Source organism: Dunckerocampus dactyliophorus, chromosome 7, assembly GCF_027744805.1.
Source record: "Dunckerocampus dactyliophorus isolate RoL2022-P2 chromosome 7, RoL_Ddac_1.1, whole genome shotgun sequence".
NCBI lineage: Eukaryota > Metazoa > Chordata > Actinopteri > Syngnathiformes > Syngnathidae > Dunckerocampus > Dunckerocampus dactyliophorus.
The window spans coordinates 10,018,847-10,044,698 of NC_072825.1; the positions used below are offsets into that span (position 1 = coordinate 10,018,847).

The window sequence follows — 25,852 nt, forward strand, 5'->3', positions numbered from 1 at the left end:
ATAGACTGACAATTCAAAGTCAAATGACCTTATGTGAACATAGGGAGGTATAAAATGAGAGCAAACAAGGAATGGCTGAGAGAGAAGGGGAAAAAACAACTGAAGTAAATACATGGCAAAAACGAACAGAGTAGAGTATAAATGCAGAGTTGAGTGAATGTTGGAGTTGGAAAAAAATATGAGAAAAATACAGGACGAGCGGGGCTGAAAATGAAATTGCCCCATATGACGAAATAAGAGCAACAATGACATTAAATCCATAGCTGAAAACAAACGATTCCCCATTTAACACTCCATTGAGTCAGTCCTCTTTTTCTGGGGACAAGATTACACAGCAAGTAAGTACCTAGTAGGAGGAGGGGCAGCAGAGGAGGGGCTGGTCTGAGGCCAAATCGCAACAATATACCACTCACAAATCTCTTCGTAGATCAAGTAATTGACCACAAGGAGATCAATGAGAGGTATAGTAGGTCAGCAGACATATTTTTCTTTTTGCAGGCAGAAATGATCAGGCAAAAAATAATCTGTGGTGAAACAGCATCAGATGGTTACCATGCTTCATATTGCTCCAGTATTTTCAGTATGTTTTTAATCAATTGCCTTATGTCTATTATGTCGATTTAAACAACAGACATTTATATTATAAATTATTTTACCGCATCACTAGTGCTAAGTCCCTCATCCCAAATTATCTTTACAGCACAGCGATGTTATGTGTAGGATGAGAAAGAGAAAGGATAAAGTGAAAGGGCGACATGCCATATGATACAATTGCAGGAGATGCTTGTGCACCGACGCTTGATGAGGTATCGTTTGCCGGGCTTTACAAACACCAGTTAGAAGTCAATTAAAGGCCAGATTTCCCCCTGGAAGAAGGTGAAAGTGACACCCCTCTTGCTTGTTAAACCTACCATTTAATTTATCTCAAATTATGACTTATAATCGCAAGGACCTCGAGGCTAATTGTTTTTTGTGTCTCCCTCGGCCTGTATTCTGCCTAGTTGATAGTGTTAGAATAACCTGTTCAATCAGCTTCGGGGAACCTATTTGAGCTCTGTAAGTGTAAGTGGATATCAGTGTGAAGCAACTCAATGCTGACACTGACACAAGAGCTCATCCTGGAGCATTATGGTACTGACACTGAAATAAAGACATTGTAATACAGACCAATCTTAAGTGAGGGTTTTACCCTGTCACATAAACTCAACACACCTGGCAATATAAAATGCCACCCACTAATACACAACAAATAAATGGGATAGTATGCCTTCAGAATATTTGTGGAGCACAATTTTGCTCCCTCTGCAGAGTCTTCAATCTTCCTCCCCAAAGGAATCTCAACCAGAAGATTAGCTTCTACAATTTATGAGTTAAAACCTACATTATTATCTCCCCTTAATCATGCGCTTGTTAAAATGACAACAGAAAACATGGGGGGGGACAGGACATTTTAGAGAGTTTTCAAGAGAAAAAAAATATTTAAAATAATAATAGCATATCGGCAGCAGGAGTTAGTCTGGCAAAAGGATGAAGGGTGATTCCTCCAAAAGAGGATAATTCAAAAATATGCAAATTAGTACAGAGTTACAGTACCAATCACTCTGAGGTAATGACACAGTCTGAGAATAGATTAAGTACGAGCAGGGAAGGATTTTTGGGATCATTTTGTTAACTCCGTTCCCATGCTGGGAATGTCTACTGCCAGAGTTCCACATTGCCACCGAAATTATGGAATATTTTGGTACATATCTTCATCGCAGATATTGAACCCTATTACAGTTGAGTTTGCTGATACCCTTGGCTTGAATATGATATGATCTGCCGTGAGGAACTAACTTGATGAGAACATTTGTTACAATTGGGGATTACCTGGGAGCAAGACAAACCAACCATTGCTAATGACTGAACTTCAGATATATTGCTAAGCAACGCAATAGCCCGCAACAGGAAAAATTGTCCATCATAGATTGTCCATCCAAAAATTACATGAGGAAGAATAACTCAAAGCAGCTTTTAAAGCATCGCAAAGAGATTAACAAAAATCATCTTGTGTGATTTAAATAATGAGGCAACTGGTTACGTAAAAAAAAAACAAAAAAAACATCAAAATCCACCTTTAATTTTGTCAAGGAACTGAAACAAAACAATTCTGCACCTTGCAAACAAAAGAAAAAGAAAGAAAAAGTGGAAAAATATTGAAAATGATGTGCAGAGCTGATGAGTTGGAGTAAAGGACACACATGAATGATGTGGCTGTAGCCATTCTCTGCATGATACACAGGTCTTATGCCAGGTCGGCTGAGAACAGAAGAGAACAAGATAACATGGATGTTGTTTCAACACAGCAACAGGTGGCCAACTTTCTGTAATCAACAGAGGCGGATGTGGTACGTGCATTACATTGTACGGCAGAATGTACATCATCACAGCAGTCATCATTACTAATTAAATACCGTATGCTTGTTGTCAACATCTACCCATTTAAGTGCCCAGGACAATTCCATTATATTCAACTTTTAAACTGGATCTCTGCGGGTGGAACGTCTACGAGTGAAATTAATTGATTGAAAACTGCCAAATAACTTGTCATTCATGTGATATTTGTACTAAAAAAAGAGGCTTTTTCTGGCTTGCCTCAAATCCTATCAGCTCTTGTCTATTGTGCCCTGATTTCTGTCAAGTATCCGATACAATGCTCATATTCAGCATTGTTCACCGTGTTAATGCCTTGTTGCTATCCTCAAGCTGTCATTGCTGTGTTGCTGTGTTGCTCTCATTGGCAGCCAGCAGTCATCTTCAGGACTCATTTCCTGGCAGTGTTTTAGGGGCATGTACACTGATGGGATGTGGAGAGACACATATCGTCATTACAGAGGAAAGCCAGCCATCGTAATGATTCCATTTTACACAGTCAATTTCCTTTCCTATTGAGGCACATTACTATCACACAGCGCTGTAGTATAGATACTGTACATGACGAGGCGTCTTTTTTGATGTGAAGTTCCTGTTTTTTGGTTTTAAAAAAGAAGAATAAAGCTCTTTATTTGCCACATGCACAATGTACAGCAAAGTTTTGCCTCCAGTATTTAATCCATCCTCTTGAGCAGCAGTGGGCAGCCATCATACAGAAATTCGGGTTGTAGGTCAACGTCTTGGTCAGTAGAGCTGAGCATCCATGTGTGGGTGACCCTGGGGGCAAGGTGGGTGAAGTGGATTGGATACAACAGCAGTGACTGGGAAGGAAGAAGCGGTGTTAAAACCGCCAACCTCCCAGTTACTGGACAATCTGGTCTAAAGCCTAGTCTAAATCTTATATTTATAGTGTTTGATTACTAGAGCCAAGCGTTGAAGGGAAAAGTGGTTGATATGGGAAAGACTTTGGATAAAATTGGATTTCTATAATGTGAAAGACCATAAAGCCGAGCTACAGTCTCTGCCACAGACAAAGTAGCACAAGTCAACAAGAGCCTAAAGGCAGGCATCTGTGCTCCAATCACACAGTCTGTTGTTTTATATCACTGCCACGGAGGTTGTGCATTCGCCAGCCATTGTGGGTTTGCCATGCTTCTGTCAACAACAAAATCTCCAAAAGTTCTGAAGTCATTTTATGATTTTTTTTTCAGTGTGGGCCTTATGCCAACAAGGAGATAACTAGATTTGATGTTGATCTTGATGTGGATCCAGGAAAAAGTTATTTACACGAGAGAATATTGTAATTTCTCCCATTCTGATCAAATTCATAAAGAAAGGGTCATATTTTTTGCTCGGCACCCTCTCAGTCTCATGGTGATGTAAAATTGGCTGCCAGAAGCTTCATATTAGCCTGCTGTTTCCATTCCAAAACCAGTTTAGATGTGCGTTTAGGATCCAACATTGTTGTGTTGGAACACCCAATTGTGTCCAACCTTCAGCAGTCTTCAGAATTTGAAGAATTTGGAGGTACAGTCGTCCCTCACCACTTTGCGGTTCGAACTTCAAATTTATCCCTCACTCTATTGTGGTTTTTCAAAAATGAATTAATAAATGATTTTCGTGGTTGACTATGGCCATTAGTAAAAAAATATTAAGACAAGTCATATGTAGTATTCTACACTGGTCACTAGGCATCAGTAATGTTACATATACAACCAGGAAAGGAGGGCTTGTAATTTCTCCACTTGCATCATGAATATGATATTAGAAATTATGTTGTCATTTCTTGAATCTCAAAGTTTTTTGGGGTTGAGGGGAATGACGTACATTGCACATGCGTAGTGCAAATTGGGTCTGTAATCTGTAACTGCTGACATAGTTTACACCTGCGTAGTACCAATCTGGTTTCCTGACACGTGACTGCCGAAAAATAGGTCGACAAGCTGCCGACTGAATGTAGATGCGTTATGCACATGCGCAGGACGGATCGTGTTTCTTTACAGATCATGTTGTGGCAAGCAGGGTCAGTGTGTGTAATGATGATTGTACCTGCTGCTGAAGTTTTAAGTTTTTAAGGGAATAGAATGAAATTTCTGCATGGTTCTTCTCCCGTCCTCCCTATATTCATCATCATGTCAAAAATATGTTTTTGCTCATATTTCTGTGTGTGATTAATTGCTGAAAATAGTTTTTTGTACGTCTCAGGTTTGGGCAGACCTTTGGGAACAGACTAATGACAAAAAATGAGGTTCTACTGTATTTGTAACGTTCTTTTCTATCTTTTCTACAGCATACAGTATTGCGCTGGTGTATATTTTCTGCTGTTGTCCCTTTGTCTTAAAAAATTGATATCATGGACAGAGTGGGTATTGTGTGATCCATCCTTTCACAATGAGAATCCGGTCGCGTTTTTGCTGATTCCAGTTATGAAGTGACCTGACCAGTAACTGAACCCATCCTAGTTTATATAATAGCCACACATAGCACAATTTGCAAACCCTTGATACATGACATGGCTTAATAAATGCTGCTATTGCAAGCAATTAGTGACATCAGTCTCGTCACATTGTCATGAGAGAATACTCACTCACTCTTCTGAATGACCCTTGTGCAGCTCAACACCCACATCGGCTGTGTTTTGGAATACAGTTTGGAAATTCCACTTGAAACCTCATTATCATAGTAGAATAGTGAAATGACTTCTAGTAGTCTTATGTAACACTTACATAAAAGGCAAGTTTAAAGGAGGATTTTCTTTCATTTTACTATTTAGTGTTAAAATGAAGTGTCTGGTGTTAAACTCGATAGCGCTGATGTTGAAACATCATTTGGGATGAGGAGTGAAAACTGCACTTTGGTGGACGATAATGAGATTGGAGTGTGAAGGTGTCCAGACTAACACTGGCTGGTGAAAGCAAATTTTAATCAGAGGCTTGTCGCAACAGCAGTGGAGCCCCTGAAGGCTCCGGGCATCACATCAGATTATAACGTAGCCCAAACAGAGGCGCCAAAATGGTCGGGCCTGAAATAACAAATAACCCTGCCAAATCGTATCATCATCCAACCCGCTACGGTCTTAATCTGCCTCATCTTCGTGCGCTGATGAAGCTAATGGAGGGAATAAGTGACATGCTCTTTCTTCGTTCTCTCACTGTCACTCTTGTCACTTTCATGGTGGTGGTGTGGCTGTATCATGGAGTGATGCTTTCTGCAAGGCAGCACTATCATGACTGGAAAAGCAACTTAGAACTTTAAGATTATAAACAATAGTGTTGTCATGGGTAATATTAACTTTACTATTGCATTTGCATTTCATTTATTTGTCGTTTTTATATTACGATGATTATAATAATTTTACAATCCATATTATGAATATGAATCCCATTGTAAATTACCTGTTTACATGCTTTTTGCTTTATCGCAAACTACTGCAAGAACTTTGCAAATAATTAGAATTAATTTTTCTGTGCCACTGTAGGTATGTTGTTCACTAACTGATGCGTAGCAATTTCTTGTCATGCAATTTAATTAATATAATAGCAGTTTAAGAAACGGTGTATTGTGTCATATGCTTACAAAACTGTTTTAAATAATAGGTGCTAGAGTTGTATACTTGCTAAACTTGACACCTTCTCTGTGAAGTTTAACACAGCTTCCACAGTCTTATTTCTCCCAAAAATCCACTGGATAGAATTCAATTGTTGGTGTTTGAGTTTACATCATATCCTGAAAGACGAAGGCTTGTTGATATGATGTCAAGTTAGGCTACAATCTGAGGCATTCGTGTGTATGTGATGAACACACTCTCGGTAATACCACTCTTCTTCTGTGACGGAGCGCCACGGCCATCTTCTGTACGTAGGTGTTCCACACTGGAAGAAGCTGCAAGTGTCCTCATCCTATACACATGAATGCAAAGGCGACAGTGCCCAGAGATACGGCGGGAGAACGCAGAGTGTTTTGTGAGGTCTGATTTTTTTGAGAAGGCATTTTTGTCATGCAAATGTATTACTCTTTTGAACGCATATTGTTTTGAGAAGCCAAACTTTTTACTTAAATGCCGCCAGCAACTCAGTACAACTACGTTCTTCATCACCAAAATCCGACCAGAACTGGACTTAGGAGACCAAGTAGGGGTAAGTCGCTGTTAATGGATTACAATGCTGATGGGGATGTCATACAACTTCATGTCAAAAAATCCGAACTATCCCTTTAACTTCTTCTATGCTGGTAACATTTCCGGAGTTTGGTTTGCCGCTTGTCATTAAGGAGTGATGGTGGAGCCCTAAGCCAAACCAGTTTCGAACCACTGGCCTAAACAATTATTTACTTTAATGGTGTCAATGCACAGTCACCAGTACGGTCCTGTCTAGTTCAAAGTCGCGGTGACGGTGTTTGTGAGTTTTTAGTCAGGCCGTCCAGTGAGTGTGTATCTGTGAGACCAAGAGATAGCAAGGTTATTGGGAGCCTGTCGGCATAATTTTGGATTCAGGTGCACAATATGGTTGTTCACATTTCATGTTGGTAATGGAAAACTTTGGCAACTTTGGATAACTCGCCTCGTTTGGGAAGTTCATCTGTGTTGGCTATTTGGTTGCCTCATTGCACTCAGGTGCAGTTTGTGGCATCTTTTTACTTTAAATTACCAGTTGTGGCTTTGTTTGCTTGTAGTGTGCTCTTTTTTTACGCATGTCGTAGTTCTGAATTGAGTATTCGGAGCTCCAGACATGTGAATTCACATCATGTCATTATTCCCACAACCGCAATATGAGTAAATACTGTATATAGGAAACCTACTTTTTAGCCTGTTCTGTCTCTGCTTTCCTGACACCAGAGAATATGCTGGACGAATAATTCATGCACATATCACTGCAGCAACTTGTGAGCTCAGTGCTGAGAAGAGCAAGAATAGCTGATGGCAGTGAGTGACCTAGTCATGACTAAGACCTCAGCCAGATCCCAAAAGACTGCAAAACAGGCTCAATTTTTAATCTCTCCAAGCTATAGGGAGGAGACGCCTGAGCAGTGAGGGAGGGAAGTCACTCCGCTGCTTTGTGAAGTCGTTCTTGTGTTAAACTCTTTCTAGCATACATTCTTGCACACACACAGACACACATTCGCACACTCTCAGACCTGCTTTCATTGGCTTTTTTCTAAGCGCAACCTCATCTCTCAAGGTGTTTATGTTTCGATCAAAGGAGCCAGAGCAGCGTGACCACAGCTTTCTGCATGACCAGCAGAGCTATGGCTGTACTCTCCACCTTTCACCTCCTTCAGAATCAGCCATGAAAAAAAAACATAAAAATGCCAGTTCAACCCCTTTTTTTGTTAATACCGCATTAACACCAATTCTGTTTAACAAATTCTGCAAAATGAACACTCGCATGTCTTGTAGGTTGGAGAAACGGGAGACAATATAGCTGGTATCTGTGTGTCATACGTTGAAACACAGCCCTTTAATTGAACTGACATGGCTACAGAAAAGGGTTTTATGAATCTTTGTGCTTTAGCCCTATTGTGTACACCACTGTATTACAGTTGTCCTTCACCAAATTTCACGGCTTCACTCTATCACGGTTTTTCAAAGAAGTTTAGTGGTTGAATACAGCCTATTATTAGTCAAACATATGCATAATTAAGCTCGTGTTATGTATTTTTTGCATGAATTAAGCTAAATGAACTAAAATCCATATATAAGGCATTCAAAATACACATTCACTTATCACGGTTGGGTCTGGAATCAATAAACCATGATAAATGAGGGATTAGTGTACTGTGATTCTCCTGACTTTATGGACTAGTCTTATTTTAAGTTGTTGTGTTTATTTCCTATTATTTCTGGAATGCAGCAGCTACAATTAATAACTTTCAGAATTAAATGACACGTCTATTACGTGAACAAATACTTGCGAGTGAGCATAGTACGGATTTTGACAATGGAGTATTTTGACATTCTATTTATTTCAATTAAAAAGGTGGTAGTTGTTATTAAGAACTGCCGAGCAGCGATTGCAGTGTAGTCATTCTCTGACATGTCTCTGTTGCGTGCATGCATGTGCGTATGCATAAAACATACGCCTAAGGTAGGAGTGTCCAAAATACGGCCCTTGAGCCATTTGCAGTCCGCGGCTGTTTTCTTATTGGCTCGCAGCACTTTCTTAAAATAGAATTTAACAAGAAACCAAACAAAAAAACACAGCAAAAATGTAAAAATCAGCAGTAACTGTACAAGGATAAAGTCACAATAATAAGATAAAAAAATGTTGTAATCCAACGACAAAAAGTGGTAACTTTACGTGAATAATGTTGTAATATGTGTAGAAATAAATAACATAATTTTAGTAGTGTAAAGTAGAAATGTTAAAGAAAATTATACATTTACAAGTCGTGATATTTTGAGAAAAAACAATGAAAAAGTTATACATTCTTAAAAATTAGGTTGCAAAAAAAGTTACGTTATGAGAATAAATTCAAAATATTGTGGGAATAAAGTCGTAATTAGGAGAAAAAAAATGACTACAAGAAAGTTGAAATAGTAGGAAAAGTTAAGTCAAACTATTAAGAGAATTCGAGGAAAACAATAAAAATTTTCAAGAATAAACTTGTAATATTATGGAGAAAATCATTGATTGATTGAAATATCAAAGCAAAAATATTTTAAAATTATGAGAAACAAAAAAAAATTGTCATTTTTGGAAAATTAGACTGGGAAAAAGGTTATACTATTATGGGAATAAAGTGATAATATTATGAAAACGTTTCTTTAATAAGAAAGTCAACATTTTTTGGAAAATTAAAAAAAAAATGGAAAAAAACCCAGCAAATTTCATACGAATAATACACTCCTTAGCCTATATCACAAGCTGAAATGCAGGTTTTTCTTGAAATATCTATCACTTCTTAGCATATCTACATGTGTTGGTGTACAAAATATCAAAGTGGCCCTTGTATCTTTTAATTTTTTTAAATGTGTCCCTTGGTGTAAACACCCCTGGCCTAAGGCAACAATCAAAAGAGTGGCCAAGAAGAACATTCAAATCTTGGAGCAGCCTATCCTGAACTTAACCCATCAAAAATCTTTGGAGGGAACGAAAACATCACATCGAATTGCCAAGCAAGATCCTTTTTCGACGATATGCTGACATATTGTAGTTTTGTACTTTTGGGTTTCTTGTTCCTTTTTGTTTTGGTTTGTCTACATGAGGTTGGTTTCTTGCTAACACTACATTAGAAGTGTTGAAATCAGTTCGAGATATTTAGCATATCTCTTTCACTCTTGGTGTGAGATTAACGGGAGCGCGAGGCAACAATGAAGTAGAAATAGACAACATGAGAGATTGTAGTGCTCATATCAGCTGACACAAGGGAAAAGCAGCTTTTAAATCATTTAGCTTTAATTTTATTCAGGAGTGACATAATGGATTTTAATGAGATGGTTATAGAGTGAAGTGCCGGTGTTGGTAAACCATTACTGCCTGATGGGTACTTGTGAGGTTTGCACATGGGATAAGCAGTGAGTCGCGTTGTTCTACTGCCAGGACTGCTCCAGCAGGATTCATTTTCACGTTCACACAATTCCTTGACACCTCTGAATTCATTTGGTCGCCTGTTATAATAAAAGACATATTCAATCCAGGAACTGCTTTGACTCCACACAAAGTGAAATTCTCCAACACTTTGTCGAATGGTGCATTTAGCAAAGCCAAACAAGTACCAGTATGTTTGTACTCGAGCCACAATTTCCACTGAGTCTACCGCTTCACAAAATCAGGGCTGTGATTGACTGACAAGGTGTCACATTTCTATTATGAGGCCCCTGCAGTATTATGAGGTATTTTTTGGTAGGAAGTGATGGCAGTGTGATCATCACAAAAGCTTTAGCTGCTGTCCTTCACACTGACAAAAAGACTTGCTACCAAGAAGCTGCCAATCACACTTAACTTCTTCCACACATCTTATTACCAGACTAAAATGGTGTCGTTGTACATAATGTGGAATGGGAAGTTGGATTTATTTGCGGTATGTTTGCAGCTCCTAGACAGGACCCGTACAGCTTGCCTTTACACAAACGCAGTGATATGAAAGAAGCAGGGTATACAATCAAGACATTATTTTCCGACACATCATTGAACAGCTCTGTAATAGCAATGTAGGGAGTCATAGTAGGTTATTGGCATTTTATGGCATGTATATTTATGCATTTATGTGAGGTAAATGAATGATGGAATTCATAAAGCATAGAGTATCCGTGTAAACCCTTTAAGACTGCATTTACCTGTTGAATACGTGGCAGAATTGTAACACCAGGACTTCATTTTTGTATTCACATTTGAATTCAAATAGACATGTCATATCATTTGTGTGTATTCAGTTAGTCAGCGATGAATAGATAACCGCAACAACAGTCAGAATGGAATGTCCGTATACGGCAATTTAGACCACATGGAATTCATAAATCCAAAACAATTCACTCCTTAGCAGAAAGTCTGTAATTCAATAGGCAAATAGGCTTCTGAGAAGCACCATAACCACAAGAACCACAGCAGATGTCAGTTAAACTCACATTAAAACGTCATCAATTGCATGAAAGAGCGGTGGAAAGTTATGTTGTCTGTTCGAACGACAGCTATTAGCATGTATGTAGCATTCTTGACCTCTACACCAGGGGTCGCCAACCCGTCGATCGTGAGCTACTAGTCGATCTTTGGGACTTTGCCGGTCGATTGCGAGAACATTTTGAAAAAAATGTATTGTCACACAAGTGCCCTCACCTCCCAGAGAGTAACCAAGAGGTGTGCATTTTGTCACTGAACACGTCCGTACGCCTCGCCAATATCCAGGCAGCAACCCGCGAGCCCCAGCAAGGATCCCGGTCCCTAAAACCCAGCCAGAGGTACACTAGTACACCGGCTCGCCTCGTACACCGACAATGACAAATAGCTAAAATATTGAAACCAACAACCATTAATAACACAAAGCATATATATTTATCTCGCTTGTTTGGGGGGTGGGCGGGTGGTAGATCTTGCGCAGGTTCATGTCTGAGACCAGGAATCTTGGTCTCAAAAAGGTTGGTGACCACTGCTGTACACACATATCTTAACAAGCTGAAATGGCCACAATCGGTCACTTGTGTTTGGCTCACCATCGAATTCGAGCCATGGGGCGGCATGGCTCAGGTGGTAGAGTGGTTGTCTCCCAACCCGAAGGTTCGATCCACAGTCCTCCCGTGATCATGTCGAAGCATCTGTGGGCAAGATACTGAACCCCCAGTTGCTCCGGATGTTGCGTCAGCAGTAGGTAAACGTGCCAACAATGCCAAAGCGCTTGGAGGTGGAATAAGCGCAATACAAGTGAAAGACCATTTAGCATAGTGCATGTAAACTTCACATAAAAACTATTTAGGGACTATTACAATTTTAGTGCATGTAAATGTGCTGAGGTCTATGCAGGATGGCCATCAGCATGAGCATTTAAACAACAACAAGGCTGCAGAAAGGCTAGCACATCCCATGGAGAGATTTTGCATTAAAAAAAAACAGTACTGTTCACATACGCCAGTGCTTCTCTAATAGTGGGACGGGCCCCGCTGGTGGGGGTGCGGTGAACTGTCGGGGGGGCGTGGGAGGCAGGGAGGACTTTTAATATTAGTGCAGACCTGCCAACATGTATGAATTTGTCATACTCAGCATGCAATTAGACTCTTGAAAACACTTGTGTGCTTCACTGCTCTTCATTTTGTTGCATTTTGTTGGTTTCAGTTTTAAGTTCAGTCTGTACAGTACAGATGAATAAATAGATATCAGTTTCTCAATGGAATTTCAAATTGAGTGGGGGGCAAAAACATTTCTGTCCCCGACTGATATACACATACTGTCCATACTGTACTTTCTTGTACAGTACAGTACTAACCATCAGTTTCAGTCCTCTGTTCTCATTAAACCAAACGTTATGCAAATGCTATTAATTTATTACCATCTACACTGACACAGTGGGCTGTCTGCAGCACAAGAGGGAGACTCGAGCCCTGCGGGCCAGATCACACACTATTTCCTATGGCCTGCAGAAGCCTGGAAATCATGTGCCTCAATAAGACACTTTTATTTCTTCATCTTTTTTGCTTAATGCATTTGTTGCTTGATTTTTGAAAGAAAACCTGCACTGCAATTGCATATTTCCTCACAAAAAGCGAATAAATATCTGCTAGCCTGTGGATCACTTTGTTGGTAAAAAAATATACTGTATGTATACAGTCGTACCTCGCCACATCGTGGTTCGAATTTTGCGGCTTCACTCTCGCCTTACATTGCCTAAATTAAGCATAAAGCACAAAAGCATAAAAATGGCTAAATTAATTAAAATTTAAATGTAAGCCATTACAGGAAAACTGCATTTTTTTAAAAATTTTGCCCATCATCCACAATCCTTATGTGAAACATGAACACACGTTTCTCTTTTCTGTGCGCTCTGAAGATATAAAACAAATAAAAAGAGACAGTTCATTACTGCACGTAATGGGAAATACTTATTCCACCTATAAATATGAAAAAAGCTAAAAAAAACACAAACAACCCCCCATTTACATATTATGTGACGTGCATGTTAACCTAGCTAAAGCGAAATTGTTATGATTATAATTAACACCGATCAGACTACGTTACTGCCGTATTGATACCTCGCCACACCACACCGGCTAGCTACTAGCCGGCTAGCGACTAGCATCATCACACACTTGCCCACAGCCCGTCAGCGCGCGCTCTCAATGCCTCATACCACGACCAAACAGGTAACGCTACATATTGGAGCTGCCGCCACTGCTGCTGTGTTTTTATTTTTGAGTTTGGAAAAAGTTAATGCTAGGTGTGTGCTATGTGAAACCAATGCGCCCAGGAAGGAAGTTCCGGTAATGCTTAAAAGGACCAAAATACGGCAAAATACTGTAAGTATTGCATGTTATCATGAATGTACCTGTTAGTACATGGTTACAGAATATTTATATATAAAACCATGAAACCTTGTTGGAGGTTTTTGGAGGTGTTTTAATAGCGGTCTTTCCAGGCGGCATAGGTGTATCCCATTACAGTAAGGAGCTGTGAGATAATTCAAACCTGCAATAAAAGCCGGTGTGTGTGTGTCTCATTGAACGTTACAGTAACGTTACTATGACACCTAGTGACCAGAGTAGAATACTACATATCACAATTTGAATGCGTCATCTTAATGCCTTATATTTGTATCGCAGTTCATTTTGCCATTTTTATGCTTGAAAATGCTTAATTTAGACAATAAATATGTAACATTTGCGTAAATATGCACATTTTTTCAATAATAATCAGTCGTATTCAACCACAAAATAGCATCATTTATTAATTGTCATATTTGGGAAAAACCATGATAGAGTGAAGCTGCAAAAATTCTAACTGCTATCTAGTATAAAAACAGGCATTTTTCAGGCGCACCCTCGTCATGCTCAATCAGGGCTCAAATTGGGAAAAATAACTGGTTTGGGGTATGATTTTTTTTTTCCCTTTTTTACCGGTGGACCAATGCTTTCCAAAGCACTCGAGGGCATCATTTCCATGCAACAACCATTGCAAATTGCTCTGATTGCTTTCCGATCAAGCGAGACAAACACTAATTAGATTTTTTTTTTTTGTGGCACTGCAAAATAAAGCTTTTTTTTTTTAAGTAGACTGAGTGACTGGCATTTAACAGGAAAAGTCTTTTGTTTTGACAAAGTGTCTTTTCTGTATTGGAAGAGCGGTGTACATATGGTGATGCAATTCACAACTATGGAAAGCAAAGGCGACATTTTTTTTTACATATTTTTCTGAATTATCTCATCAACAACTGCTGATTTATTTTTCTGTCTGTCCACTCTTTTTATGGAATTTTGTGGGCATTTTCATTTAGCCATGACACAAGGAAAAACATACCCAATTATTTATATGCTAATGCATATATGCAAAAATACTAACATGTCAACAAATGTTTAAAGATTCATTTTGAATAATAAAAAGAATGCTTATATTGGCATATATTAGTTTGTCCTGTCCTCAGCTTCCCACTCTTTTTCTTTTCTGGCAATTTATTTAACATGAACACTCAGCAAAAATATAAATGCAACACTTTTTTTTAGCTCCCATTTTTTTTTAAGTCAAAGATCTAAAACTTTTTCTATGTGCAAAAAACGTCTGTATTGGGTGTGGTCCCGAGGGGTCCGTTGACTTGTCTGGTGTGACCACCATTTGCCTCAAATACCGTATACACTAGGGGTGTAACGGTACACTAAAATGTAATTTCGGTTCCGTTCAGTTTCTTGAAGTGCTCGGTTCGGTCCATTTTCGGTACGAAAAAGGAAGAAAAAAAAGACTTGCTTTTATTTAAAAAAAAAAAATGCAAACATAACTTTTAAAAAAATAAAAGCGACCCATTCGGGTGACATTGAAAATAAATTACCTAGATTGAGTTTTTTAAAATTGAAAAATAATAATAAAATAAACAGTTGTATTTAAACAATTGTTTAAACATTGTGGCGAAATGTAATGGACAGTTACAGTTAAATAGCTCTCTGTTGCGCGTGAAGTCCAACCATCTGTCGTTAGTGAAATAACGGACACATGTGATAGCTCGTTGACGACATCACTTTTAGCTTTTTCATAAAGTGCTGGTATGACTTTCTGGCTAAAGTGAGGACGTGATGGTATTTCGTAGCAAGGTTGAAGAACTTTAATCATATACAGTCATGGAAAAAATGATTAGACCACCCTTGTTTCTTCAGTTTATTGATCCATTGTAATGCCTGGTACAACTAAAGGTACATTTGTTTGGACAAATATAATGATGATAACAAATATAGCTCATAAGACTTGAATTTAAGAGCTGATATCTAGCAACTTCCATGGTTTTCTTGATAATAACCAAAATCGCTTAAGTTCTTACATGAATAGCTATAGCATTGTACTGCCAAAAAATGTAACTCTTATGAGCTGTTGTTGTTATATTTCTCCAAAGAAAAGGTACCTTCACTTGCATCAGGCATTGAAATGAACAAGAAACTGAAGAAATAAGGGCGGTCTAATCATTTTTTCCATGACTGTACTTAAAGCCAGCGCTCTCAACAACTAAATATTGACATAATCTTGTAGCTATAAAACGGCCAGTACCATGTGTTATTGGTTTGGCCCGGTCAGAGTTGCTTGCTAGAGGTTGTTTATATGCTGAAGTTATTGGTGTTTGCACTAAACTGTTCTTGTAGCTGTAACATTCACTGCCGGATGATGCCGCTTTAAGTGCGCTAACTAAACGTGTTTCCTGCACCATACTCGATATTTGTGGAACAATGTCGACACACAACTTTGGATTTAACCACTTGCCTTTGTCCATCCGTACTTTTAACAAGGAAGCCAATGTGTTCCGAAACAGGAGACCGTAGTGAGATGGGAGGGTCTTCCAGCTCAGGCTTCTTGCTTACATATGCCATGATGCCATTTGTCATGCCTGCGAGCTACTAGCGTTCTTCTCCCTCTATCAGTGGTGTCTGACACTCAGAGGCGTCCATGCGGAAACTCGCCCACAGGACTTCAGTTCCGCGTGAAGCGCTTAGATCACTCTAGTCATAAATAAAAAAAAATAGCATAAAACATAACCGAAATGGTACAGAGAACCGAAATGGTTTGATACATCCATGTGAACCATTACAACCCTAGTACACAGATCCATAGCATCCCAAACATGCTCAGTGGGTGACATGTCGGGTGAGTATGCTGGCCAAGGAAATACTGGCATGTTTTCAGCTTCCAGAAATTGTTTGCAGATCTTCGCAACATGGGGCCGTGCATTATCATGCTGCAACATGAGCTGATGCTTGTGGACGAATGACACAACAATGAGCCCCAGGCTCTCATCACAGTGTCTCTGTGTATTCAAAATGCCATCAATAAAATGCACCTGTGTTGTGGATGGAGTCGGCCATGGTGGCAGTGTGGTTATGGTATGGGCAAGCACGTATGTTACGGGCAACAAACACAGGTGCATTTTATTGATGGTATTTTCAAGATGGCGAGCATGATTGGGATGCTCAATAGGCGTCTACGGTATTTGAGGCAAATGATGGCCGCACCAGATACTGGCTGGTTTTCTGACCCCGCCAGACCACCCCCAGTGCAGTTAAACTGCACATTTAGAAGTATCCTTTTTTTTGTGGCTAACCTGAAACATAGCTGTGCAATAATCATGCTGTCTAATCAGCATCTTGATACGCCACGCCTGTGAGGTAGATTATCAATCATGAATGATGACTGCTCACTAACACAAATTTATAAAGACTTGTGAACAATATTTGAGAGACTTTTGTGTACGTAGAAAACATTTCAGATCGTGGACTTGGGAGCAAAAGCAAAAGTGTTGCGTTTTTGTTGCGTATATAACCTTAAAACATTCAGTTAACATGTTTAGAAAATGCATTTCAGGGTCATTGGTGGACAGTTTTTGTTCCTACTAAATACAGATTAAGTATTCTGTTGTTAATGATTGGTCAGTGACTCAAAACTGTCAGCATTACATCAGTGTAGATGTTGCCTCAAGCATGAAAATAGCATACAATCTGTGTATTGCGATTTTTCAAATGCAATTTTGATTCAATCATCGTGTTGATTCTATGATTTGGAACAGCACTCTGCTGCCAGGCCACACTCTGTATTCCATGTTAATGGTGGTCCTTTTCTTCCCCCATCTCTCTCCTCTTGCAGACGGATGCTGCACTCATGTACGATGCTGTACACATGGTGGCTGTGGCTGTGCAGCAGTCTCAGCAGATCACTGTCAGCTCGTTACAGTGCAACCGACACAAGCCTTGGCGCTTTGGGAACCGCTTCATGGCCCTCATCAAAGAGGTAGATGTTTCACTACCTGCTGCCTGTTCTCTCTCATATGCTTTTAGGAAAAAATACGGTGGCTGAATGTAAAGGAGGTTGAGTAAAACTATTTTAATAAATAAAAGGCATATACCATTTTTTCATTTACATTATTTTCAATGAACTGCACCGAAGAGAGCAATATCCTTAAGCACAAATTATTCTTGAAATTAAAAAAATAAAAATCCAGTTGAACATCAACTTAAATTAGTTGCTTATGTACATGTGTATTTATAAGCACACAATTTCACACTCCTTAAGCGTTTTTCTTGTAACCCAAAGCTTTTATAGCTACAGCTCTGAAGGCATGGATGCTTTTTAAAAAAATGGTAAAATTAGGATCGAGGAAATAATTATTTTAGCTAATCCTTAAATGCTGTTGGTCATGGTTCCTTGACACTTTCCTATAAATATTCCCACACGCAGACGCTAAAAAGCTAAAATGAGAACGTATCCAGATCGTTGGGACAAAAGATATTACCTCCTTACTAGTTTTTTTTTACATACACCAAGCAATTAGTCATTAAAGAAAAAAACATACACAGATGGATAAATACACACATGGCATATGTTATGACACATAAGCAACAAGCTGTAGACGTATACTGCGTATTTAACAGGCTTTATAGTCGACATGTGACTGTATCAGAAGACAGGTGTAGTGAATCCGTGTGCGCAACGGGCAGGACCGTCAGCTGGGACAGGGAACATTGGATGGTTTGACAAGAGTGTAATTGTGTGGGGATGTCAGTTATGCTCATCTCACACACACACCTGTCTGAACAAGTGTTCAGCTTAATGGACATGCACTTGAAGCACGTAGACCTACATGTGTGCCGTACTCTTTTGCCATAGGTCATTACCATGAATTTAAATCACTTGTGCATCATCAGACAACATTAACCTTTTATATCCCGAGTATGCCGAGTAACAGGGTTCCACCTATACAGGTGGTCCTTGGGTTCCGTTCCTAGACTGTGATGCAAGGCGAGTTTTGGTGGAAGTTGGATCTTATACCTAAATGAAAACCCAGTCACGCACACTGTATACAGAACACATGAATGACTAAAATACAGTAATACAAAGATTAAATACCAAAATTAAATGAAACAGTAATACAAAAAAAAAGATGAAATCTTTACCATTATCCTGTGGCTTATTGGGAGGAGGAAGTAGAAGAGGCAGCAGAACAAATAATCACAATCAGCTTTATTGGCCAAGTATGCTTACACTGACAAGGAATTTGGCTTTGGCTCACTGTACATATACACAACCACTTAAATAATTACAAAGTAAGATTAAAGGAAAATGCATTTTTTGGGAATTTTGCCCATCATCCCCAACCCTTATGTGAGACATGAACACATCTTTCTTTACTGTGCGTTTTAAAGATATATAAAAACCACATAAAAACGACAGCTCAGTAGTGCACGTAATGGGATACACTTATGCGGTCCACAAAGACCTCTATTAAAATACTTCTAGAAATTTACAACAAGTTTTATATACATGCTGTGATCATGTAGTAAAATGTACATTCACGACAATATGTAATATTTACCGTATTTTGTGTATTTTGGCCATTCCAAGTATTACTGGACCTTCCTTGCTTTGGTTTGATTTCATAGCAACATCGTAGAAACGAACGCCTACACCTAGAGCTAACTTTTCCAAACTCAGAAATAAAAACAGAAGAACAAAATTGAAGCTGACAGAACTCCACTGTCTCCAGTAGCATGCTGGCAAAGCAGTACGATCCCATATCCTCCTCCTGTAGCCAGGTGGCTCAATACCCCTATTGAGCCCTCTCAAGAAGTCACAAAATCTAAGGGGAACAAAGGGAAAAAGGGTCACCAAGGTAACGCAACAGAGGCAACACAACAGAACAGAACCGGTGTGGTATGGCTATGTCAATGCGCCAGTAATGTAGCTCGATCGGTGTAACAATGTTAATAATAATAATAATAGCAATGTCGCTTTAGCTTGGTTAATATCCACGTCACATTATTGGAGTGTTTTCCGATGTTTTTATAGGAGGAATAAGTATGTCCCATACGTGCGGTAAAGAGCTAGCTGTTTTTAATCTGTTTTTAAATCTTTAAAACGCACAGAAAAGAGAACGACATATGTATTCATGTCTCACATGAGGATTGTGGATGATGGGCAAAATTCCCAAACTAGTGCAGTTTTTCTTTAGGATGTGCAAAATGGAGAACAATATAATGACAACTCAAGTAAGTGGGTGTGTGATTAAAAGAGCGGGACATTATCGGCATTTTAAAAAAAAACAACAAAACAGGATTTACATTCAAGTGTTTTTTTGGGTCAACACTGATATGTTCAAGTGTTGATCAGAGTAATGGCCTATAGGGCACAGGTATCAAACACAAGGCCCGGGGGCCAGATGTGGCCCGCCACATCATTTTATGTGGCCCACGAAACCTTGGGAATAATGCATATCAATAATGCACTTCACCTTTGTCCTTCTAAACGTATTTGATCTGTCATTTTGACAGAAAAATGTTACTGCATGCAGTTCTTCTAAACGTCAGTGTTGTCTAATCATGCAGCAAGATATTCCACGCATTTTTCAAAAATAAATACTTGAATGTCTGCTTGTCACCATGATATTCACACTTTACTTCTCATTTCAAAGCAAGTTATCCATCAATTTGTTAGTACAAATATAATAATCAAATGCATGGGCAATTGTGTAATAATATCATGAGGTTCTATTCAAATTTACAGTATATTCATATATACTGACAGTTACAAGTGGCCCTCTGAGGGCAGCCGTAACTGCGATGTGGCCCTCAGTGAAAATGAGTTTGACACCCCTGGCCTAGGGGAAGAAGCTGTCTCTGTACCTGGTTGTTTCGGCGTACAGTGCTCTGTAGCGCCTACCTGAGGGGAGAAGTTTGAACAGTTTGCGACGGGGGTTTGACGAATCTGCAGTGATGTTCCCTGCCCGCTTCCTGGCCCTGGATCGATAAAGGTCACATATAGAGGGAAGGTCAGCTGCAATTATTTTTTTCTGCAGACCTGAAGGCCCTTTGTACCCTGTTCCTATCCTGTTTGGTTGCAGATCCAAACCAAACAGTGATGGAAGTGCACAGAACAGACCGTATGATTGCGGTGTACAACTGGATCAGCAGCTCCTGGAGCAGATTGAACTTCCTGAGTTGTCGTAGGAAGTACATCCTCTGCTGGGCCTTTTTACGTACAGTGTCTATGTGGGAGGAACACTTCAGGTTCCGTGAATCTGTGGTTCTCGGAAACTTCAAGATGTTCACATTAGACACTGTACTGTTGAGGACTATGGGGGTGGGGAGTGGGTTTTCCCCGGAAGTCCATAGGTGGGTTCAGCTGTAGATGGTTGTGACCACAACAGAAGACCAACTTGTCCACCTCCCGTCTGTATGCAGACTGCTCCCTGTCCCGGATGAAACCGATGACTGTCGTGTCGTCTGCAAACGTCAGGAGTTTCACAGAAGGTTCACTTGAGATGCCAATCAAGGGAGTCAACATAAGGCTCACTGGGATATTGATGCTGGTCTTACAGTTAATAATAAGACCACTGTGATGCTAATTTATGACTGTCACTTTAATAGGAGCAGATCCTCTCACATGCTCAAGGATACAATCTTCATTTTCACTTCCATGGTAATGGATTCCCTTTGATTCTCCCCTTCTTCCTTGGTACATTTCCACCAGAAGAGTCTGCCTTGAGCTTGGGAGACATAATGAAGTCCAAAAAGTTGGACTGTGTTCATCTGCGGCGCACAATTTGAGGCATACACTACATCCTTGCAGCATGTGGCGCATATTCATCCGCTTAGCGGGCTGTAACTATTTCTTAAATGAGTCGAGTGTTTACGGCCCAAAATTAAGTTTTAAATGAATTTATGAGAGCATGTTCGTAAGCACAAAACGGAACTTGAGGACCACCTTTTTGCTATATTAATAATAATGGATAGTCATACTCACCCACTCATGTCTATCATGGCGAAACTGTAATTGTGTCTGGTTATCATCCAGTGTACCCCAAACTGACATAACACAATAACCTAAGCTGTAGTCATATGAAACAAAGTTATTGAACAGAAAAGGTAAAACAAAATTCATGTTCCTCGTTTCGTAATGTGACATTGTGTGCCATTTTTACACTCTTTTGGCTTCATCCACCCATTCATCCATCCATATTCTATGCCGCTTATTCTAATTAGGGTCATGCCAAACACATTTTAGCAGTGGAGGACTAATGCTTGCACCGTTCAGAATACTGAACTGTCTAGGTAACCTCCACTAGATTCCCACTCATAAAGATAAACCTTACAGTCTACAACATCATTTCTAAGCAAACCTTGATGATTTGCTGTTTCCAGAATGAGTCTTTTCCTAAGCCTATCACAACCTAAATATTTGTAAAGATTACACAATGTTCCTATGTCTATTTTATAATTAATGTCCAATGTGTGTCATTTTTTCTCTATAGGCCCACTGGGATGGCCTGACTGGGAGGATAACTTTCAACCAGACCAATGGCTTGAGGACAGACTTTGACCTTGATGTCATCAGCCTGAAGGAGGAGGGGCTAGAGAAGGTAACCTAGTTTATATATGCATTTAAAAATATGTCAGTATGTCAAGACTTGGCTTGGGGACCGAATGTTGGCGTGGTAAAACCCATTTCATTTTCATTTCTTTTTGCACTTGTGTGTTTGTTTGTTTTTTATTTCTGTTTGTGTGTTTAGCATTGACAACTAAACTGACTGACTGGTTTGTTTCCCCTTTTTGAATTTTACCCGGCAGTATGTGAAAAAGGCAGATACTATACTATATAGTATATTTCATATAGATGCAAACAGAAGACTCAAACTGAATCAATGTTTCCAAAGTTAGGAAAGTTCTTTGCAGGCGATCAAAACAGCAAAAATAAGGCCATGTTACTGCTCCCCCTCCTCTGTTGCCAGGAGATTTATGATGAAACCACAACGCCTCAATGAAAGCCATCTACTGCAAAATGAAAATAAATTGGATGCAGCCATCCAGGAATAAACATGAGGATAAAACGGGCATTTTGTGCTGAAGAATAACACGCTGAGAAAGCCTAAAGTTAACTATCAATTTCACAATGTTTTTGCCATCAATTTTTATTTTCTAATTTTAAATGCATTCCAATATTCAGTATTCTTTATTTGGTAATATTTGTTTTAAAATTAAATCAGTCCACAAGCCCTTAGCCAACAAAGTATTGTTGAGAACCTTCTTGAAATCATTTCATACAACAAACAACAGCCACGTGTTTAAGCATAATTGTCTGCATTTTAATAATGTGGAAAACATCTTTATGTTAAACAGAATATCATGATTAATCACAAGTTAACTATGACTGATGTAGATTAAAAGTTGTACTCAATCGACAACCTTAATTACTACAACCAACCTATGCAGGAGTCCAGAGACCACAGGAAGAAAGATGGCGTGCAGGACTCAAACTAGGAACATTTTGTACAACGCTGCTGCCACAAGACTGAACAATAACAAGAGAAAAACAAGTCATAGCAGGAGGGACCCTAGAGAAGTGAAGGAGTTGATTGGCTCTAACATGAGGAGCATGACAAACGAGTCCATGTGAACAGACAATCAAATTGCCAAAATAATATCCACATCCCAACATGTATATTTAAGAGTTTGTGTGACTTTTTTGCTGTTAGCGTGAAATATGATACACTAGAATATCAGTTTGCGTCCGGCCCAGTGTTTTCCGTTAACGGTGAAAATTTACGCCAACATTTTGCCTTAGTTTGCGTACATTTTCAGGTTAGCATGCATCTTGTGGCGTTATTAATACACTGCATGAGTCCAGCTGTATTCGTAATGTATTTTTAACACACAATGTCCGTGTTAGCAGCTTGCTAATACATGGAAACAGGAACTAGAAGTCAGCCCCGTTGCCCGTCTATAATGTCATCAGTGGTTGACTTTGTAGTTCTTTGCTAACTAACACACTTACGCCACAAGTTTCAAAAACACAACAAATCGCCTTGTTTTTTATTGTTTTACATGCATAAAACAATTCTAAATGCATATAAATAACGAATGAAAGGGAGAAATGGTAATTTAATGGGACATTTAAGGTTACTTTCACTTTCAATGAAGACACAATTGTTGCCAAAGACACGATATGGCAGCGAGATGAACACAACCAACACCTTAGTGTTAAGCCATGAGTTATTTCATGAATTCAGTAGTGTTTCTCACCTTCTTGATCAAAATGCTGGCGCTTGCCACTTTCTTTGGCTCCATTTTGGAATATTTTACAACCTTGATCAAAAGAAAAGCAGAGACTTCAGGTGAAAAACATTATGGATTTTGAGAAATAACTCATGGCAAAAGACGAAGGTGGTGTCCGTGTTGACCTTGCTACTACATTGTGTCTTTGGTAACAACCACATCTTCAATGTTCATTTATCCCTTTCATTCATCATTTATACTGTATGTATTGTTATGCATTTTGAATTATTTTCTGCATGTAAAACTATAATTGTAAAACTATAAAAACGTGTTTTGTGTTAACATTTGTGACTTTCTGGAACAAATTAATTGGATTGACATTACTTCTTATGCAAAAAGTTAATTCAGTTAGATTTGGACCTTCTGGAATGGATCAATGACGCTAACCAAGGTTCTTCTGTAATACAATAACATCAGCTAGAAGGCCCCCATGCATTCAATTTTACATTGTCATATTCAAATGCTCAAGTGTATCCATTTCTTCTCTATTGCCAGAGTCCTCCAAAGATAATTTGTATATTCAGATTTTCACCAGGAAAAAACTTTACAACACCTTCTTTACGAAAAATATACTCAAATGCAAGTACAAACACTTCACACTTCAGCATCCACGTTGGCTCGAGCCTCTCAGCAGCTCTCGACCTCCGGCCTGTGTGTGCCTGCACCTCCATGAATAATTTACTCTATTAATAAAAACCCCTTCAGAAGCCCTCCAGTCTCATGAAGACTGAATTAAAGAGTTGATTTACAATTACAAAGTCTATCTCAAGTCCTCGCATGTGGCATCTGAGGAGCCCTGAGAGGACTTTGGCTGATGTGGGTTAGAGTGTTTTGCGGTCTTTCCGAATGATGCTCAGCATAAGCAGGCAGGACAGGGCAGAGGGTTAGCAATGGGAGGAATTTATGTGAATTTATGTGAGACATGTGGGAAACCTTAGAGAGGCTGAAAGATGAATTCCAAAAGCCTTGCCATTCTCTTCTCATCTCCCCTCTTTTATGTATCCCCTTTTGCAATGTTTTCCTTTAAAATGAAACATTTTCTGCATTTTTTCAGATTACAAATTGAACAACCCTGCAGATCTACTTAGCTTTTGGTTTAGACAAATAGTTGCTCTGTGTAGTTCCTTATGCAAAATGGACAAACTTGGTGTGAGCGTGATATTATGTAAATTAGCTCGGTGCAGTGCAACCTGTGGATGTCTGACAATGTATGCCATTCTTTTTAAATACCTAACGCATAGCTATTCTTTTTATTTCTGATCATATTGAATTCCATACATTGCAAGTCCCCACTTCTTGTTGGGACAAGCTCTAACTTCCATTGGACCCTGAGTAAGATCGTCAGTATAGATATTGACGGATGGATACTGTACTGTAATGGTAATTACTTTGTTTCGCCTTTTTTCCTGGTTCTTTAGACCGCATTGCTATTGGAGAAGTAGTCAATGATCAAAAAGGTTTTAAAATTGTATTAAAATATAAGAGCGATATATTTGGTTACACATAGCGCTGGATTCTACATTGACAAGGAAGATGGATGAAGAGGCCAGAATAGAGTATATATTGTAGTTGCCATGCCCCTCTAGAAAGTGAAAATCAAGTTTGTGTAGAAGCGAGAGTTAAGTTTGTGTGAGTGAAACAATACATCTATTGTGTTTCCGCCTCTTCCAGTATTTTTCCATCAGTCATATGTAACTCTTGCGCGACTCTGTTTGTGCTATGTGAGTGTGTGTGTCAAGAAGGCCTTCTATGAGAAGCTATTAGACTGGAATTGCACTCAGCTGATAGACTGAACAAACAGTAAGTTTATCAAAATACAAGAGTGACAAGTAAAGTCACACCACTAATATCGGTGTGTGTGGAATGATTCTGAATATTAGTTTACATGTCCTGATGAATTACTAATGTCACTGATGAATTAATTTGTTTTATATCTTTTTAGATTGGCACCTGGGACCCTCCAAGTGGCCTGAATATGACAGACAGCCAGAGAGGGAAGACTACGAACGTCTCTGATTCCTTATCCAACCGAACACTCATCATCTCGACTATACTGGTATTTGGTTTAATCAAAACACAATAGTTGGAAAGATAGGTAATAACAATCCGTGTATAGGATGAAGTGTAGTGACAACATTCACAAGGTATAAATTAAAAAAAACACAATAACCTAAGCTGTAGTCCCTGGGTCAAATTACATTCTCCAGCCGCCACATCACTTCCGGTTGA

The 25,852-nt window shown here is 39.1% G+C and overlaps 1 protein-coding gene across 5 annotated transcripts in view; it reads left to right on the forward strand.

Moving 5' to 3' along the window:
• grik2 (glutamate receptor, ionotropic, kainate 2) overlaps positions 1 to 25,852 on the forward strand; it is a 177,417-nt gene that overhangs the window by 83,671 nt on the left and 67,894 nt on the right. For all 5 annotated transcript variants that reach the window (XM_054783107.1, XM_054783109.1, XM_054783108.1 and 2 more), the window contains exons 8-10: positions 17,163 to 17,306; positions 21,823 to 21,930; positions 25,566 to 25,679. In XM_054783107.1, coding sequence (XP_054639082.1) covers positions 17,163 to 17,306; positions 21,823 to 21,930; positions 25,566 to 25,679 — 366 coding nt within the window. The remainder of the gene's footprint in view (positions 1 to 17,162; positions 17,307 to 21,822; positions 21,931 to 25,565; positions 25,680 to 25,852) is intronic.